This window comes from Plodia interpunctella, chromosome 9 (genome assembly GCF_027563975.2).
Source record: "Plodia interpunctella isolate USDA-ARS_2022_Savannah chromosome 9, ilPloInte3.2, whole genome shotgun sequence".
In the NCBI taxonomy this organism is placed as follows: Eukaryota; Metazoa; Arthropoda; class Insecta; order Lepidoptera; family Pyralidae; genus Plodia; species Plodia interpunctella.
In genome coordinates, this window is record NC_071302.1 from 2,611,466 (window position 1) to 2,632,017 (window position 20,552).

At 34.1% G+C, this 20,552-nt stretch overlaps 1 protein-coding gene across 3 annotated transcripts in view; it reads left to right on the forward strand.

Moving 5' to 3' along the window:
• Window positions 1–3,752: 3,752 nt before the first annotated feature.
• The window catches only part of LOC128672569 (neuropeptide F), a 30,876-nt gene continuing 14,076 nt past the window's right edge, over window positions 3,753–20,552 (forward strand). For 2 of the 3 annotated variants that reach the window (XM_053749808.2, XM_064436162.1), the window contains exons 1-2: window positions 3,753–3,849; window positions 14,601–14,760. In XM_053749808.2, the coding sequence (XP_053605783.1) occupies window positions 14,609–14,760 (152 nt within the window). In that variant the 5' untranslated portion in view covers window positions 3,753–3,849; window positions 14,601–14,608. Of the gene's footprint in view, window positions 3,850–8,819; window positions 9,002–14,600; window positions 14,761–20,552 lie in introns of those variants that run through there. The other variant, XM_053749809.2, reaches the window with a different exon arrangement.

Genomic DNA, 20,552 nt, shown 5'->3' on the forward strand with positions numbered 1-20,552 from the left:
TTTTTTGTTTTGATCTGTTGACATTGACACATTTGTCAGCTGTCAGGCAGGCTGCAGTGATCCGGTTCCGTTCCGAATAATGCTTGGAATTGCATAAATTACTGGATTGTGTATTCTAAGTTTTATGTTTGCGTTCTTTTTGTAGGTATAGATACTGGAAAGGGCACTAGAGACTAGATATTGCAAACACAAATAAAAAGTATCGGGTTTGTCTTTTCACAAGAATTCAATTTAGTACTTATACTTTACTTTTATATTTATGATTTCTATTCAAACTGGAACTAATCTAATACCTGCTAATCAAATAAAAAGAACTTCAGAAAAATATACTCGGAATACAAGTAATCAAACTAAATTAAAGTATCGAAGTCCAGAAAGAGTAGAACCCGGATATTAGTACAAATTTCAATGGCGGGTTGTTTCGTGCATTACGTTTATCCTGGAATCTCATTACATTTAACTAACATGTAGGTAATAAACTTCCTCAAACCGAAAGAGTCACTAAACGAAGCATTCTCACTCATATAGTTACATCATTATCTTCGATTCGACCCATTTAGCCGGTTGCTTTCTGCAAATTTACTGCTGTAAAAATTATGGTTCGAACGTACCTACCTATTACCTAGAATGAAAAAGGCACCATACCAATCATAATAGCTACAGATAACTCTCAGTATACAATAAGACTAAGTATAGCTAGGTACCTATACCTAATCTTCTCTCACCTACCTAATCTCTGGTCCGATGGCCACAACACAGAACGGCAGAGTACCTACCTACTTATGTACATAATGTATGAGATCGTAACTATAAGTACTTCCAGATAGCAGACGGGCATGATGAACACTACGCCATGGAGGTATACGCATTACGTAGGTAAGTATACATAAGAATGTATACTTACCTACGTAATGGTCATAATATACTTAATTGAATCTTTAACAAAATTTTAATGACAAGATGACAATTTTCATATCAAGCGATATCAACTTATCAGATTATTGGAAACACTGATACATTGACAAGTACCTACCTGACTGTTATAACGGGCCCTCAACCCACTCCAGCCAATATGCCACAAATTACTAACTAATTAGTTCGATACGACTTATCGAGTGGTTTTAAAAATGGCATTGAAGCGTTACAATCGCTATTTCAATGAGCTAATATATTCATACTAATATAATAATACTAGCTGCACACCGCGGTGTTACTCGCAAAATTATAAAAATATAACTTACGTTTTTATGCACTTACCTTGGATTTACACGGCACTTTTTATCCCTAAAGTACCAAGTTTAGCAGTTTAGTAAGCGCTTTATAAAGTAGATGGCGCTACTGTGCACAATATTAAAAACGTAGGTATTTGTTTAAAACAGTAATTAATGTTTAAATAATCAAAACGTTTAGGTAATTAACCGCGGGTAACGTAGGTAGGTAGGTTCGTGCAGGGTAACTTGATGTGCTGTTGACTGTACATGGTAGATACTTATCTACTTACCATACCATTTCTTACGAGTACGTCCTGCATGCTGTTGAACTGTGAATATATGCTGTTAACTGTACATTGTAGATACCTATCTACAATGTACGTAAGCAAATGGTCGGACTAATATTTAGGCTAAATATCAGTCCGACCTGCCACTAACACGATACCCAGTATAACTTCAAGACATAACGTATTAGCAATTTAATCACATGTAGTCACATGTAGTTATTGTGATGTAGTTAGGTGATAGATGACTACCATAATAGGTATTTCATCGTTGGTGTTTTCATTTAGTAATTTTGTATGTTGGACGGAATCAAGTGTATTGAATTGACTATTATTTGGGCTTCCTTATGTCTAAATACAAATAAATATTTTTATTTCGCTTACATAATATAATATGTATATGTCACGACTAAAAAGCGAAGAGCGGCTCCTTCTAGGTTAGGCCGGCTAGAACAAGGTGCAAGGTCTCAGTTAAAGTTAGGTGTAGATGTAGCCAACTTATCTTGGGCTAAACCTTGGTTAGCTGTTATTATCTTGGTTAAATATAAGATCAGCGGCCGTAGCATGGCTCGCGCGATAGATAAGAGTCGCGGCGCTTAAACTTTTTAAACTCACGCCATTTCTATCTAATATGCGAAGATCGGTTTTATCGGTGTTCTATAAGTATATAAATTTAAGTCACTAACCTGTCAAAAGTCGATAATTTCTTTTCAAAACACGGCAGCCATTTTGTAGCCATGCTCACACTTGAGACAAATAATCGCGGTCTAAGATAAAATGACAGGTCGATAGCAAAATTCAAACCAATGTATAAAACCCATGCTCGCAAGGTTAGATCACGCGGGAAGTGCGATAAAATCATAGCCATGCTTCCCGTGCTGTTGCTCCCTGATCTGCTGTAACCTAGGTGTGGCTCGCTTATCTAGACTAAACCTAGGTTTGCCTAGTCTAGCCATTATAATTCCGGCTAAGGCTTTGGCGCTAAGTGCATAAATCCAAAATAGGCAATGTTGTGAAGTACCTACTAAAATTTTGCTACCTACAAAAAGTTTATGGAAAAATTCAATTTCTCACTCATATGTAAAAACAATGCGTAGGCAGAAGAAAGTTAATGAAATAAGAAGAGCCGACAATGTAATGAGCGCTGGAGAACTGTAAGATTAACAGTAAAATCTAAAAGGTATCTATTCAATCTGGCTAAAAGGATTCAAACTCATTTATCCTTCAGTAACACTAAAATAAGAATACAGCTCGTCATTCGTTGTTTGGCGGGAAATTCAAGTTTTATTTTCGACGTATACATAAGTGACAAGGTTTTTTTAAAAAAATTGTCAAGTGCGAGTTAAATTCGCTTGAAGAGGGCTATGTACATGATTATATTTTGTATTTTTTCAAAATTTCTGTCGTGCTATTACATACCTAGTACTTCTCTATATACATTTTGAAGTTTGTTAGAAATTTACAAATCTTTTCCCTTTATAATATTACTTAGGTCAGATTTACCTACGGCAATTATACTGTTATGACAAGCCGAAAACATTAATGTAGATAATTTAACAATAAACAAGTTACCTCAAATTATTACAGTTCCGTAATTTAAAATCATTCGCATGGAAACTTGGGAGTTTCTGACATTATGACTTGTTGTGTGTCGCTTTGTCTGAGCCTCAGTGGAGATGATTCTGGTTAGGTACCTACCTGCCTTTCATAAACTATTTTTACCTTTATGCACAGCCTTTATATATGGAGACAGTACCTACAATGAATGCTCAAACGAAAACTGGAAACGGGGTAACGAGTTTGTTCGCATTTTGTTTTTTTTTCTACATTTGACTGCGTTTGTTTTTTATACCTACATAAAGAAGATCCTCTTCAAAGACAAAAAAATTACCACATACTGCAAAAAATGTACAATCAACAGCACATCAATTTACCATGTATGAACCTCTATGGCGCGGTAATAGCGGCGAGTTTGCAATGAATTTGGGTAGTTTGATGTGCTGTTGACTGTAACTAAGGCACACTGTGAAATTTTGATTGTCGAACGAAAACTGTGAATGCCGCAATGTAATAGTGCCTAGAGAGAGTATTCTAGCGTTTTCAAAATTTTTGGTATTTTTTTAATTTTATTTTATTACCAGCCAGTGCGAATTACTTTTTTTTAAATTTCCCGTTGTACGATTGCGCGCGAAACCTACGCGTGCGTGGCTCCGCCTCTAGCCCGCCCAGCCTTCAGCTATATAATCTGGCGCCAACATCCCGAACCACCACTCCAACTTGTTGCACTTTCGCGCTCCTGAACTGCCGCGGTCGAAAAGTTTCTGCATCTGTCCCCGTGACGCAGATTTAAAAAGGTAAGTTGGTATTGGAAAAAGGAATTAAAAATATTTTTAAGTACCGACACCGATTTTGAGGGGCTCTTTTACCATACGTATTTTTTTTTACCTATGTGTTATAAATAAATACCATTTGAAATATTTAAAAGGATCCAAAATTACTATCAAAATTAAAAAAAAAACTAAAAAAATATGGTTTTTATAAACTGTGGATTTTAGAATCGATTTTTAAACGTTGAATTTACTTATGAATATTACGTTGTATTACGTAATACGAAACAAAACACCGAAATAGCTAATGTATTTAAATAATTACACAAAAATGATTATCAACGACAAAATGATAACAAAAAATGTTTAAAAATCAGTTATAATTAAAATTTTCGTATTTAGTTTATTATATTTTAATCAACAAATAAATTTACAGAAATACATACACTGGTATATTTATTAACTAGTTACATTATCAACAAGCTTCCAAAATCCATAATCATTAATTTCGATATTATACCTACCTAATGAGTTCTGCCCTCTGCTTCATAACGAAATAGTACAGACGTCGATATGAAAAAAAAACTACATTTTTGACACAACCTTTATTGTTGACACAGACAAAAAAATTCATCATCAGTGCAGTAAACCGTTGAGGAATTATCGTTCCAGTAAATTTGCGTGCTAGAAGTAACAAATATCTTCACTCTAAACAAAATTGTATTTATAATATCATTTAATCTATTAATTGAAACATTATTTTACAACTTAAAAAGTTAATAGTTGGACTTAAAGCCTTGGGACCAAATAGAAAAAGCAAAAAAAAAAAATTTAAAACTAAAAATAAAAAGAGAATTATAAACACAAGTAAAATCTAAAATTAATATATAACTTGAAATAATATATGTAATACATAAACATATATGTGACCATATCCACATAACATATAATAACATATTTATTATACTTAAATACAAATAAATAGTGATATTAGCGGTATTCAAATGCAATAGAATCTATGACAATGCGATGTCATAGGTATTCAGTATTAATAAAAAACTTAATATTAATATCCCGTATAATTTCGACAGCATATTTCCCGTCCATTAATTGCGTACACGTGATAAAAACTATGGCTTACTGGTTCTCATAATGCCACACTCTATCCGCGAATATTCGGTATACATTGCTGATTTTTCATTGCGGTAAATAAAAGCACTCGCATACAAATAACGCATACAAATAATGTTTATGCATTTGCGTCCGAGTTAGGCGATGTGGTGGAGCCTACGTAATGTTTATTGTATGACGAACGCTTGCGTGGATATACATATATGAAAATTCCCGTGATTAAACGGTATTACCTAATATTGAGGTAACATTGATTTTTTCCGTCATTACGTAATATATCAATATGTTGTGTGTAATGGGTCTATTAATGATATATATATAGGAGATATATATATAGGAATTTTATACTCATTACCATTAAGTGCGATATTAAGAACAATGCTATTTCTGTCTAAATTCTATTTTCTCTGCTTTTTAAATATGATTCAATACATTTTATACGATACGATTAACCTACAACGGTCAACCTTTTTGGCAATGCAATTGTTGCCTTTTCATAGTCGTACTTCCTCATGGCTAAGGGTCGTTGTAATTACGGGGAATCAAACGCACACAACAACATTCTTGACATTAAGCATTATGTCTCGATTCTTCGCGACCGGTTGATTTCTCATTCAAAACTTCACTAAATTATGTTGGTATAAGTATAATACCCAACTTAGGGCGCCGGTGTGGAAGCCCGCACAGGGCGCAAGAAACTCTAGTTACGGCACTTTCATAAAGTAAGACGCATCAATGTGTTATTGATAAATTATTCATGCTAATTCATATCACTTAGCCTTTGCCGACAGATTGGCTGTAACACCACTTTAAGGCTTACGAACCACAGTTATTTAAAAAAAAAATTAAGTGAAAACTGCTTTAGCGGCGTTGTGCACATTTTGTGATGGGTAAAAATGTTAAACTCGCGTCAGGACACATTCGTAAGACGTCAAAAATGCACAAAGTTAATTGTTCACTACTGCCAGTACCCCCGGATTGCAATGCAACCCATTTTTATGCCGATGTCTATAAGACGTAGACTGGTAATCTACTAATAAAAAATTGAAAACTATAAGGACGATTAGCAAAATTAATTTTAATTTCAGATAATCTGTTTTTATCAATAAGTATTCCTGTTTTTTATTACATTTAAAATCGTGTTTAATTTGAAAAGATTTGATATATCGTTACATAAATATATTTAAATACGCAATCTTGTATGGGTTTGGTAATATTTGTCTGTTCTTTTAACAAAGTCGAAACTTCGATCTAATATGTACTTATCATGTCGTACGTGATGGATTTTTAACTAGGCGTTCTAGATGAGTGACAGAACGCTGCACGATGCTATGCGACGGAGAGTGCGTGGGTGATTACTGTGGCGACTATTAGTTACTGGCTGTTGTCAGAGCTCCGCCCGTGATAGCAAGTTTGACTCGGACTAGCAACTATTTATTATTTCTAAATATTATTCAAATCCGTCCTGTTATTTCGCCGTGTAATCGTTACAGAAAGACAGACAGGCTTTCGCATTTATAATATTATGGACTAGTCAAAAATTAAATCTATACATTATACTTATCGCCCGTTGACTGAAGAGATTTCAATTCCCAACATTCATGCCCTTGTACTTGCATCTTTCATGTGACAGTATCGATTTATGACACCGCGACGCGCTGCCTTGCCGCGTTTGTCGCTCAGCTAAGGTAAAATATTCTCAAAGTAATTTCCACTCATAATCGTCGCTCGTATAACGCGCTTTTATAATAATAATTATACTTAAATGTTACAGTTGGGATAACATTATACGAAGTCTGGTTTGGTGTTCATTTTAATCACTTTTCTTCAAAGCAATTCTGCCAAAAAGCTCGTTTTTTTATTGTGAAGACAAGTTTCAAGATTTCTTATATTATTTATAAGTACTTTTAGAGGTAGCTACAGAATGACCCTAGTTTATAGTATTGAACCATAAATATATAGACTACTGACCTTAAATATATAGATACTGGGGTACTTCAAAATTCTCAATTTTCCGAAGCAGAAAAAAGAAAAATATTTGCAAAAAACATTAGTATAATAAATAGTTAGGTAACTTAATAATTACTCGAATTAATAAACTAACATACCTCACATGAACTCAAAAAAAAATACAGAAAGTACTCAAACTTTTTTACTTTTGTCGCATAAAAATAAAGAATAGATTTATATTTTTAATTTCTGAATAAAATAAAACTTCCATCACAAAATCCTGTGGCGAAGCTTAATAATTAAGCTTGTCACAATCGTTTTACAGTGCAGTGTTAACTTCCCACACCTGAACAAACGGGAAAAAAGGGAAATTTTACAAATCGGATTTGACGAAATTTAATCAAAACCCTCTCTCTAACGTTATATAAAACTTTGGGATTCGAAGTTTATTTAAATTACTAGACCTAATTTTAACTAGTGGGATTTTGTGGACTTCTCTCATTGACTCAAATCTCTTGAAAATATAAAAAAGCTGTACTTAAAAGCTGTACCTGTGAAAACTCTACTTTTGTGAACAATTTTGCAGCATTTCTCGCTAAAACGATTAAAGTTAAAGTAATTAACTCATAAATGTTTCATTCAAATAAAATATTAAGTTGCGATTTTACGACCTATACATACATACATATAACCTAATATATTTTTGAGAATGCTTTTGTTGACTATCAGCTAACAATGTTGTAACGCAGCTACGCTTTGTTTGGAATCTCTTTCGATGTGTTTCGCCTGCGCTGGCACATTTGGATCTACTGTCATAAATTTAAAAATTCTAAATTCGCTCGAACGATTACGATCAAGCTAGCGAGGGTGGCCGTGATAAATTTATAAACATTAAATAAAATAATAAGAACAGACCCAATAAGGGTCTTGCCTTAAGTTTTACAATAAACTTACTTTGCTACCTACTGCCTAGTGCCTATTTATTATAACCCACGATAAAAAAGCTGACAATGTGACTACTTTCCCTAACATTCGCGGATGTATATGGACTGGTTTATTTATTTTCTCACATCTGAGCGATAAGATTTAATTTCGGCTGTAGCACATTTCGTCCGGGTTTCACTAAGAAAATAAACCTCAAAATGTTAACATATCAAAGAACCTATCAAAGGTTTAAAGATTTAATCGTGCCACATGAGTTTGGATAATAATCCTTTAGGTAGTTTTTGATTTTACAATACAATGCAATACAAAAATTCTTTATTGCACAAATTAATTACATAGTGGTATACATAAGTACAAAATGTATAATCACACATAGCATGACATTATGGTATAGATACATTGTGCAAAAGGCGGCCTTATCGCTACAAGCAATTTCTTCCAGGCAACCTTTTGATAATAATATAGACTTAATATAATAAATATACTTAAAATAAATATCATAAACCTACATAAATGTTAATACTATAAACTTACATACACACATTACATAAATATAAACTTATATTGGACATAATTATGTCCAATATAGGTATAAATATATATTACGTTTATCTTACGCCTTACTTTGTGTGTTGAATTTTTTCCTTTCAAATACTTGGTTGACTGGAAGAAATCCGTTTCTGGGATAAGTCCGCCTTTGTACGCGTTCTTTCTTTATTTCACTGCTTTCTTTGTATGTGTTTTCTTCGTGCAATAAAGAGTTTACAAACATACAAACAATTCTGAATTATGAAGATACAGAGACTGCAGGAGAGAATGGAAATACAGAAACAACGAATCAAAGAGATAAATAATGTGTAAGACCTAAGATTTAAGCTACTCAGAGTTTGAGCGCACCGGATGGAGTAAGGTAAAGCATTCCAAAGATGAATAGCATGTACAGTGAACGAATTGGAAATAAAACAGTGTAGTTGATTGGAGTAATTAGACGAAGGTTTGCAGCACTACGCAAAGAACGACCCTGAGTATCGGTGCGAAATTTGAAAAGGTTTCGAAGGTAGCCGGGAGAGGAACGTTTGAAAAGTATTGTGAATAACAAAGAAAGTGTATGCAAATCACGGCGACGTCGGATTTTATGCATTTTATGCGACAGGTGGACGTAAGGATTATACGTTTTTTACAAAATTAAATTTTGTATCCATACTTTTCTTGTAATCTACAATTCGACTAATATTTAGTAGTTTTCATTTCATAGATCACCATTTGCTTCTGGTAAAGGTAAACTTCGTGAGGAAACCTGAACACTTACTGACGGTTTAAATTCACTAGTGTGTATGCAATTACCTGCCAATAGATCTAGATCGCAAAAGTCATAACAGATGCCATTAACGACATCGCGGCTGAATAAAGTCTGACATCAGAATTTAACACACTCGAAAGGAAAGATTATATATTTTATAATATTGTATATTTTTAACAATTTTCAGAGTCAATTTTCATAGTTCCCTATTATGTTTACGTAACATACGAGAAGTAATAAAACAATTGACGAATAAAGACAGACTGAATAATCTAGCCTTTTAGAAGTTATCGCGTAATCATAACACATTACGAGGTAAAGCTTCGATTTCATTTATAACACATTGTAAAGATAAAAATATTTTGCTTGCGATAAGCAGAGTAATCGGCTCGATTATATTATAGGAACAATACAGGTAGGTTTACTTATCTTACACAAGCGGCCCGTCCCGGCTTCGCTCGGGTTTGTTTCATCGTGTATGTCCTCATGGTTGAGGGTCGTGGCCATTTACTTACATGCAAACGCACATAACGATTTTCTTGGCACTATTAATGGATTGGTTTGCCGTTGGTTGCTCCATTTCACACACAAGTTGGTAATCAACTAGAAAATACATATATACGATACTTTTTTTAAGCGGGGTATTGTAGAATGCCTGAAAAAATATATTAGATATTTTTTACAATAAATAATCTTTTTAATTTTTTTTTGGGAGAGTATAATCGCCACATCGAAAACTTCTGAATTAAGTAGAATTACCTACGTAACTCATAATATCGGCGAAAATACCGCTCATGTTAAGTAAATCTTCTGGTATTGATGTGTGAAACGAGAAAATAGACAGGACTTGAAATGTTTGCCAGCGAAGCAAAGTGTGTTGTAATAGATGTGTAAATAACGAAGTTTTATATAAGTATTCGGAGGCATGTAAATCCCTCCTTAGAATATGACCACTTCACAACCTTTCGTGGATACCATACAAGGCGACTAAGGGACATAAAGCCATAGCGGATAGGCAATTGTGTTCCCAAAAAGGTTATTCATTTCAGTAATTCTACATATAGTTCTCAACTTAATGTACGCTTCTTAAGGTCGGTGTAGAGAGTGAGACGTAGCATACAAGTTTTTCTCTCATTTGAGCATTTTCCCAGTTACTTACGCCGCTGAGCGTCGAAGACCAGGGTCCTTTTCCGTCTCCACTTGCTACTGTATTCGGCATGTTGCCAGACCATTGCACAGGCTTGCATGACGCATCCTTGACGACATCAAACATGCAGTTATTGGTTTTAAACCTTATATGTATAAGGTTGTATTTAATTAATTGGTGGTTGGTTGCATACGGGTGCACATTTGTTATAATTTCATACAACAAACGCGTGTGGATCCCGCTAACATTGTCGATAAAACAATTTGTGGTTTCCAAGTGACGACCTCGGTGGCGCAGTGGTAAAGTGAGAGGTCCCGGGTTCCATCCCCGGTCGGGTCAAGATGGAAAATGATCTTTTTCTGATTGGTCTGGGTCTTGGTCTTGTTTATCTATATATGTATATGTTAGAGAATATTGTGTCGTTGAGTTAGTATCCTATATAGTCTCGAACTTACTTTGGGGCTGGCTCAATCTGTGTGATTTGTCCTAATGTATTTAATATTTATTTATTTATTGAGTTTCCTTACGTGGCGTCTGACCGCCTCAAAGCTACATAATCCCATTTATTAAAACAACATCTTTGATCGCGAAAAAATATATATTTTTATTTCAATACTGGCAGTTACGTCAAACCGGGCCCATTTTAGCGAAAATCGAATAATCCTAAGGGATATCGAGTAATTTGCGTTTGTTTGTCTATGCCGCTTCCACTACTTTACAAATTTGACGCAAAGCCCAATTGAATACAAATTTAGATCAGTTATAATGAAATTATTTCTATTCAATTGTTCGATCTATAGGTAGCTAGTCGTGATGTCACGTTAAATATTTTAATTAAGTAGGTAAATACCTGAAGGATTATGGATCAACGTAAAAAGAAGCCACAGGGCACCTAATGCGTACCTAATGGTCGAAGCTAGAGAGAGAGAGAAACAGCAGTGACATAGACAACTGTCGAATTGTAGGTGCGTTTAATTAATTTAACCAGTACCTTAGTATGGTAACCTATTAACATTTGATACATGAATTTCTAAGGGTGAGTTGCACCAGTCAACTTTGACCTTCTGAAATAACGACGACAATGTGACGCGGTAATTGAAACACAATAATTAACTTTGCCTAATTTCATTAGAAGAGCTGCTATATATATGTTATGCTATATATATCTTATAAAATCTTTAAGGAACCGACACAATTGAACTTTAAATTTAAATAACAGCTTTAATTAAGTTTTTTAGATAATGTTTAGAAAAATCCGAGCACGGGAAAACCATATATTTACTATCCATATTTTTTAGTTTTTATAGGTTTTCCAATATTCGTATTTTTTTTTATAAAATTGTCTAAAATCCCTTTCAGTTTGATTGGCGACGGAATAAAAAGGATTTAAAACAAAGTAGCCAATGGCCGTTCTGTAATCTCTACTCAAACCGAACAAAAAGCTGGAAGTCAAACAGGCTGATAACGTTGCGTTCCAATCGATGGGTGTACTGTACGATAAATCTTTTTTACTAACCGATTAAATTATACTGTGTACCAACTCACTTGGAAGTATTTTAATAACAAGAAATTTTTAAATGTTACTAATATACTGTTAAAAACCTTCGTGTAGATAGGTAGGACGTATCATAATCATAATCGTCACAAAATTTTGGCTTTTGCATGCATATTCGCAGCAGTTATATGGTTTATAAAATACAGCTTAATACCCTGTGACAGATGAAGCAGTATGAAAATAATACATCTGTCACTGTCGCTCTCATTTCGAATGTATCGGTTTACCCTGCTGTCAAAAGGATCAAGCTATATTTTACACACAACGGCTTAATGCGCTGCTATATCATATTTAAAAGCCAAAATTTTGTCACGATTTGTGACGTCAAGAGTGCCAAAAGTTTTTGGGGCAAACTTAGAAGAAGATATTCCACACATAGTGCCCCTCTATGCTTCTTCAACTAGTAAAGGCTATTAGCATTATTTGCTTGACTTGAGGAGGCTTTAGCTCAGCGGAACAGCTAAACCGCGCAATACTCGAGTCATTCTCAGATGTTCTGCAGCCGACATAAATAACTAGATGTTGCCCTGGGCTTCGCTCCCTTGGAAATTTGGAGATAAATTATAGCTTATAGTAATCTTGGATAATGTGCCTTTCTAATCGTGAAAGAATTTTTAAAATCGGTTCGGTAGTTTTGGAAATTAAAAATCATCGCCTCAAACACACAAACGCTTACCTCTTTATAATAATAGTATAGATGTGTATTACCACCCAAATTATATGAAAATATATCCGAGTCCAATTATCTTTTATCCGTTAATAATAAAAGTAGAAATTAAGAATCGAAATTTAGCAATTTTCTATACCGTCCAATTCAATTCATAATTTTGTTCTTTTTATATTAAATTCCTTTAATAAGCACAAAAAAAGACTTATTGTATATTTTGAAAATTAAACTCGACTTATAATGTGACAGAATAGTTAAATTTTACAATTAAATTAATGGTAGATATTATGAATGACTACGGATAATAACAAAGCATAATAAACAAAACAACCTTTTGATAAATTAATTATGCTTGGTAATATAAGAACATTGTTTAAATTAATTGTTTTAATTCACCATTGCTGTTTAAAAATAGAATTTAAAAATATCATGTAACTTATATAATATAGAACATAAATTTACGCGGCAAAGCTTAGCTAATTGAGAAATTAAGTCTCCGATAAAAGAAGACAACATTATGCTAATTCCTCCTCTTGTTCGTATAATCTACGAGCTTAGCTGTGAATAATGTGTCATATTACTCCTTTTATATGCGGCTTGGCGTTCTGGGAAATAAACATGAAGTTTCATGGATGAATTTTCTTTGAAAACTCTTTTGTTACAATAGAATAAGTGAATGCATTTCGAATAAAGATCCAACTGGCTTAGCCAACTTAAAAAAACAGGATTCTTTTTTTGTCTAGTCAAGGCTTATGATTCACTCGCATGGGTTCGAAATTCAAATACTAAAATCTTCGCGTGCGCCGGTTACATTCGGAGATGTGACGTCTCAAAGTCAAAGGTTCGCGTAAAAAATAATATAGTAATGACTTTTCGTGTCGAAGAAAATCGAAAAAAGATATATTTAATTCTTGGGTTTCGATTAACATTTGGCAATGAGTATGCAAATCACTTCAAAGATGTGATATGAACATTTTCATACACAAAACATCCTTCGATATATTATCAGGAAAAGTAAAGAATAACAAGACAAATTTTAATGTGCTAATGAGACAACTAATTAATTTTTATTTTAATAAACATCCCTATTTAAATATAATTTGTTGTTAACGCAGGGTGATAACAAACGCTGAACAAAGTGGTTGGTAATTGTGTAAGGGACAGCCAAAAGAAACTGAAGGGTGCTTGCTTTGAATACGACCTACGTCAAAAACGCGCAAGAATTTTACTTGGTCATGTTTAACGGACGGACTCGTTTAGTGCTCTGCTATGCTGTGCTAACTGAAGCTAAGTTTCGAACGACCAAAAGAATTTCGTTTGTCAAAAATTATGAAATTATGAAATGAATTATGAAATGGTTTAGATTGTCACAGAGGTTTGCCCTATGCGACTTGTATTCTGAATTCGTAACTTTTGACAATTATTGGTTGTTTGTAACTTCAAGTAACATAGTAATCTTCTGTCGAGCCCAGCTCTTATATGTGTTCAATTTACTTCGTAATTAGTGTTTAAAAATATGAATGTTGTCATTTTGTTTTATTAGTCTATCATTAAAACTAAATTGATTGAAATTCACACACATTATTGTTACTATTGATATCAAATATAATATCAAAGTCACGCAAGTGAAATTGTAATAATAAAACTTGTAGTGATAATGAAATTGTAGTGTAAGTGAAATTGTAATTTACAAAAATCTTTATACAGAGTTGCTTACAATTTCATTCCATTTTTTCCGTCACTCTATTAATAAAAGTGGTATTTTTATTTTTTATCGTCGTGTACTGACATTTAAACATCTATTTTTGATATCGATAGCTTAGTTCTAGCTTTATGTACAAATCCCTATTCACTCGCGATTTACGTTGACTTGCAAACGGAAAAATATCTGCTATGAAAAATCAAAGGGTTTTGTCTCTAGATTTACAATACAATACAAATTTTATTTGAAGCCAAAAAGAGAATTATACAAAAAAACAATTACACATTAAAGGCACAAGGCGGCCATAACGCTATAAAGCGTTTTCTTCCAATTTGATTTAAATGAAAGGCATTGTGAGTTTATGCAATCATTTTGTTACAGACAACAATATGATGAACAAGAGGATTGCAGTCGCCGTCGCTGTGGTGCTGGCCATCATCTGCATGTCCGAGGCCAGGGAGGAGGGGCCCCACGACATGGCTGACGCGATCCGCATGCTGCAGGAACTGGACCGGCTGTATACCCAAGCTGCTAGACCAAGGTAGGTGCTTGCTCATTCGTGTTGAAGAGGTGATCATGATATGGAAGAAGCGATCCGCATGCTATAGGAGCTATGTCGGCTGTACACCTAACTGCTGGACGAAGGTCACTGCTGCAGGTGTCTGCTCATCACCTGTGTTGAAGCTAGAAGTAGTCATTATATGGTTGAAGCGATTCGCATGCTGCAAAAGTTGAGGCTACTGTATACCCAAGCTGTTAGACCGAGGTGAGTCCTGCAGATGGCCGATCGTCATCTGTGTTGAGGCCAAGAGGAAATCATGATATAGAAGAAGCGATCCGTATGCTATAGGAGCTAAATCGGCTGTATTGACACTTAAGCTGCTAGACCTGGAGGTGAGTGTTTCGGGCGCCTGCTATCATCATTTGTGTTGAAGCCATCTATGCATGTTCCCCAGTCTTCGACCAAGTAGAGTTTGAAGTACGAGTTCTCGTATCAGCTAATTGGCTAATAACCAGGGAACTCTGATGGGGAATAGGATAACCTGTTGGGCAGACCGTTTTTACCCAGCCTGATGGACTAGAGTAAGTACTTTAGTTGCCTCGTTATCATTGAGACCCGATTTAATATAGTATTTGAAACGGAGAACAAAATAATGTGAATGCTTTTAGCATGCAGACAAGTTTCCTAATTATTACCCTTTCGTTTGTTTGTGACGATTTATCAACTCTTTTACTAAAACTATTTCCTTGTACATGTGTTCTTATGACACGTTTCCAGTATTTGATGCTATGGTAATATAATTCGCGCTATCTTTTTTTTTAATTTATTATCTTATCAAAGATCTTACAAACATTATGTAATTAACTTAGCATAGTGAAACCACTAAGGTTTGAAATTACACTAAGAATTAAGTTTACGTCAGTCAATAAACTAATGGTACACTAATAATACAAGAGACGAAAAGAAATAATAAAAATCTGACCGCACTTTCCGAAAAATAATATCAAATATCAACATTGGGGAAGTTTGAGGCTGATGAATTAGAAGTAGGGCACTGCAACCTATGAATCTTTCAATCTTTGGTCCCTTGTTACTGTGCAAAATAAACTATGAATCAAATATATTTGGGTCCAGTCACTGGGTTCCGCATTTAATGTATTCAACTATAGCTATGAAAATATATTCTTTTGATGGTTTTCATATTATTCTATCAGCATTATTTTGTCATTGATTTGGTTATATATAGAAACAAGAAGAAATTGTTAGGTTCTCCGCGAGTTAGTTCGATCAACAACATACAAACAATTTTAGTTTGAAGCATTCCAAATGATTCCAAATTATAATATTGTGTCTCCTTTGGAAATATAACAACAGTGTATGTTGTATAAGTGTTACAGGGTTAACATATAAAATATTGTATTAAGTAATTACATTATCCTGCAGTTTTAGTGCAATACATAAACACCAGTTGAAAGTTATGGTGAAATTGATTGAGTTGGATATTTCAATTCAGTTAACTTTGTTATAGATAATATTGTATAAGAAAATGAGATCCGAGATAGTACGTCGTGTATGAATATGTGAGATAGACTTAAGAATGATGTTGACTGGGAATAATATCGTGGGTAGTGTTGGTCAAATGCCTCGTGAGCTTTTTATTCTCTGCGATCTAGCAGCGTGAACTGGATTCCAAGTTACCTATCTACATAGCAAATTCAAGTCGACTACGAACTAAACTATTTATAGTTTCTACAACTTTTATTTTTACAATTTCTGCTTCTAGTCGTTCATAAGTCTACGGATCGTTAGCAACGTGTAATGAATTTATATTCGTAACTTATATCCTAATCTGTTTCACGTCGCATGAAATATTGATTACTAAATTTCAGTCAATTTTATCCAATTTGATAAATTTCTACTGAATAGACTACTCTACTCTACTGATATAAAACTCTTAGAAGTTAAAAACGTTATCCATTAAATCTATTTGAAGCAGTAGGTTAGTATGTTTTATAAATTATAGTCTAATTTCAACGTGTAATGTATTTGAACTTTACCTAATTTCAAATTAACCATGTACACCCCAAGTAAAGGTCTGCCATTGTTCTCATGTTTCTCTGGTGACCCTCTAATTTTCGATTCAATTCATACTATTATATCAATAGTAGATAATACAGTCTTGTAATAGACAACTCATCGTGTCGAGTGTGTTATTGCTAACATTGGTATCAGATTTTATTCAAGTCATGACTTTTACCACTACTTAACTTACCGCCATCTAGTGGCAGGTAGTCGCATACACACTAGTGAACTAAACTGTCCACCAGTGTGCAGGTTTCCTCACGATGTTTTCCTCCACCGGAAGCAAGTGGTGGTCGATGAAAACTACTATACCTATGGGTCAGATTGGTATACAAACTCAAATGGCACGAAACTAAGACCTTTCGATCCACAGGCGGGTGTCTTAACCATTACACCACCACCGCTTCAAATAGCTGATAATAGACAACTAAGGATGCTAAGAATAGGCGAAAAAGTAGGAAAGCAGATAAACACGAACCGAAATAATGATATAATAGCCAACCAAAATGTTCAATAGTAGTGGGAATTTATACAATATTAGGTCATCAATGCGTGGGCTTATGAAACTTCATAAAAAAAGCCCCGGTTTCATTAACTAATGAAACCGGGGCTTTTTTTAAACTAACTACGTCCCAAGGCCCAGCTGCAGTAGTTATATCGGGATAGTTCATGTCTCACAAATAATCTAATTTTTTCAACTTTTTCTTTTCAAATTTCAACGAAATTTAGCGAATGTAAGTGGCAAACATCCATCGCTACCACATACTAAAACTTTTGCATTTATATATCAGTTGTCCAACACAAATACTAATATAAATATGTAATATTTAATTACTGGGCGTGTCATGTTGTCTGCCGCATGCCTCTGAAAATATGGACACATATTGACTGCACGGATTCCAAACAACTGATAACGTAAAAGAAGGCCAAGGACGAGTTGGTCAGATGACTTCAAATTTGAAGCATTTGAAGAAGTAGAAGAAATTAGGAAAAGCTTTTGCCCAGTGGTGAGATAAGTATGGAAAAAATATGCTTTCACAACTAGTTACCAATAAGCGAAAGAAACTCAAGATATTTGTTACGTAATCTAGCAACTAACAAATTCTGTCGAATAAAAAAAAAACACTTGTAGAAATTTTTTGTATGCGTTAATAAATTTAGTACCATACGCACTACATAAACACATTAATTTGTATGTCTTGTATTCCAAGTAGGTGTGTCAAAGTGAAACAGGTCGTAATCTCGTTTCTGCATCTTGTGATAGCGAGCTGTCGATGCCACTCATGCGTGCTTCTGATTGCTGATAACGATATACGGGATGTTGCATTTTGTAACGAGACAGATGCAACTATATCACTATATAGTTAAACGTGTTATGCAAGGAACTGACTTAATTAATGAAACCTTGTTTTATTATTTACTAGCTGTTGCCGTTTGCTCCACCTGCGGCAAAAGTAGCTTTTAAAGTAGCTCTTTCTCTTTCCAACAATCTCCACAACAAAAATCACCTAAAACAAATGAAATAAAACATAGGTGTAGCCGCTCTTCGGGGTTTAGAGTTAACACAATGCTCAAATAATCATTTAACACAACATTACATAAATACAAATAGTTTCATACTTATATAATTAAACTACTAGGTATAGAAAAAACTAGTTCATCACTACCTAAATCTCTATATAGATATGTGATATAGGGCATTATATACCTATGTGAATAATTTACATGGCGCATCCTAAGGACACACAAAGGACACAATCTATGAGGTTTAATTCTGCGTGTTTTGTGTTTTACAACACACAATATTATGTACGAAATGTACACAACATACATTTAATACCCTGATAACTTGACCAAATTGCGGAGTAAAGTTTGTGGCTTGATATTGCGCGCGGGCTTTTAATTTGGCAGGTTAATACTCGTACAAATTAATTTTGTTTCCCACAGACAGATAAGGAAATGTTTGTGTACTTCTTTGCGATATTTTTTAATTTAGAATTTCCACATAATTTCGAAGTAGGTACCATTTCAATGTAGAAAGTATTCGAGCTTCATTTTACAGTTGTTTTGTAAATTGTTTTAGGAATTGTACCTATGTATACTTCAACGAAGAAACGTTTTTAGAATCACTGACGCTTTAGTCATAACCTATTTTCAATTTGTATGATAGGTGCTTCATGAAATTTTGGATTTAGATTTCTGAACTATAATGCATTAACATTTATATAAACAATAATTGCCTGTGGTTGTTACTTTTCTTAAATAATTCTACTCCACTACCCCGCAATAATAACAAGGACTATAAAATGCTGACAGACAGGCGCCATGTAAACTAATCCAATAAAACTGAAGAGTTTTATTGTTTTTTTGTATATTTTAAAGCAGTTATCTCTATAGTTGTACCAGTCTAATTGGAAACACATACATTATAGTTTGATTCATAAAATAATAAAGATTTAAATACACGGGTCAAATCACATGATTGAATTAGCCCAAGGGTAATAGGTACATGTAATCCTGTACTTGGGCTGGCGTCCGAATAAGGAATATCGATATCTCGTATCAATCGATGACTAAGTTTTTTTTTACAAAAAAACATTTTTGATACAAGCCTCTATTGTTGCCAGAGAGATCTTATTTTATTGCTTTCAATGTGTGACAAAAGAAATCGTGTCCATGCAGTTTACCGTCCACAGGACACGGCTTCGGACCTGCAGGACTCTCCACGTCCGAAGCCGTTCCTGAGTGCACCATCAGGTATTGCCTCATCATGTTAATGTATTGTGATCCAAATTTCATCTCAAATTGCTTGAAGATATCTGCTTCAAACTTTAGTTAAGAGATTTCACCCGAGACATAGGGATATAGCGACATACATATATTATATATATTGCAATACTCGTAAAAATCTATATGTTAACTCTTATATTCGCAAACTAGCTAACTGACTAATCTTGACTTAGTAATTTTCTCCGCCCTAGTGGTACAATGTGTGTGTACAGTCAGCGAAAAAATTAATCAACCTACGCGTTAACTCGATAACGAATATCACTTAGTCTTGTGAGTACCAAAAATGTCCTCATTGGAATATTTGATGTAATAATTAATACCTTCCTTACTTATCTCACTATAGACAGAGAAAGCTGTAAGCTATATTATATCACGTATTTAAACCGTGTCAGATGCCTTCAGGTGACTTGAATTAAATCTGATAACAATATTAGTGATACCTCACCCAATAAAGAAATAAGAAGTTGTATCTAGTTCTTTTTTTAATGTTTTACTTGGGTTCACCACACTTTAGTTACGTCTTTCTTAGATTTTTTTTGTTTTCCAAATGTCACCTTCACTGCTGCTGTGATGATATTGACATGAATGACAAATTAATATATTGATAGCCGCAACCAAATTTTCGGAAAATGGCAGTGACAATGCAAGAGACATTTACTTCGCCCACCAGCTGTGGAATTGCTTTTGTAGCCGACTGTACATAGGACGGACAGAATTACGGTGCCTGTCAGGCCACGGTATGTAATGTTTCACTGCCTTTGTATGGATCAGAATTACCACCAGTCAAAGCTCCTGCCCACAGTCGCTTTGAATATTTTATCTTGCAATGGGAAATTGCCGTATGCAAATTCTGACTATAACGTTTTTACATTAACAATTTGTGTATATGTTGTAAACCTCAATTATTTAATAAAAATCCATACTGATAATGTAAATATGTCTGTCTGTCTGTTCCGCTT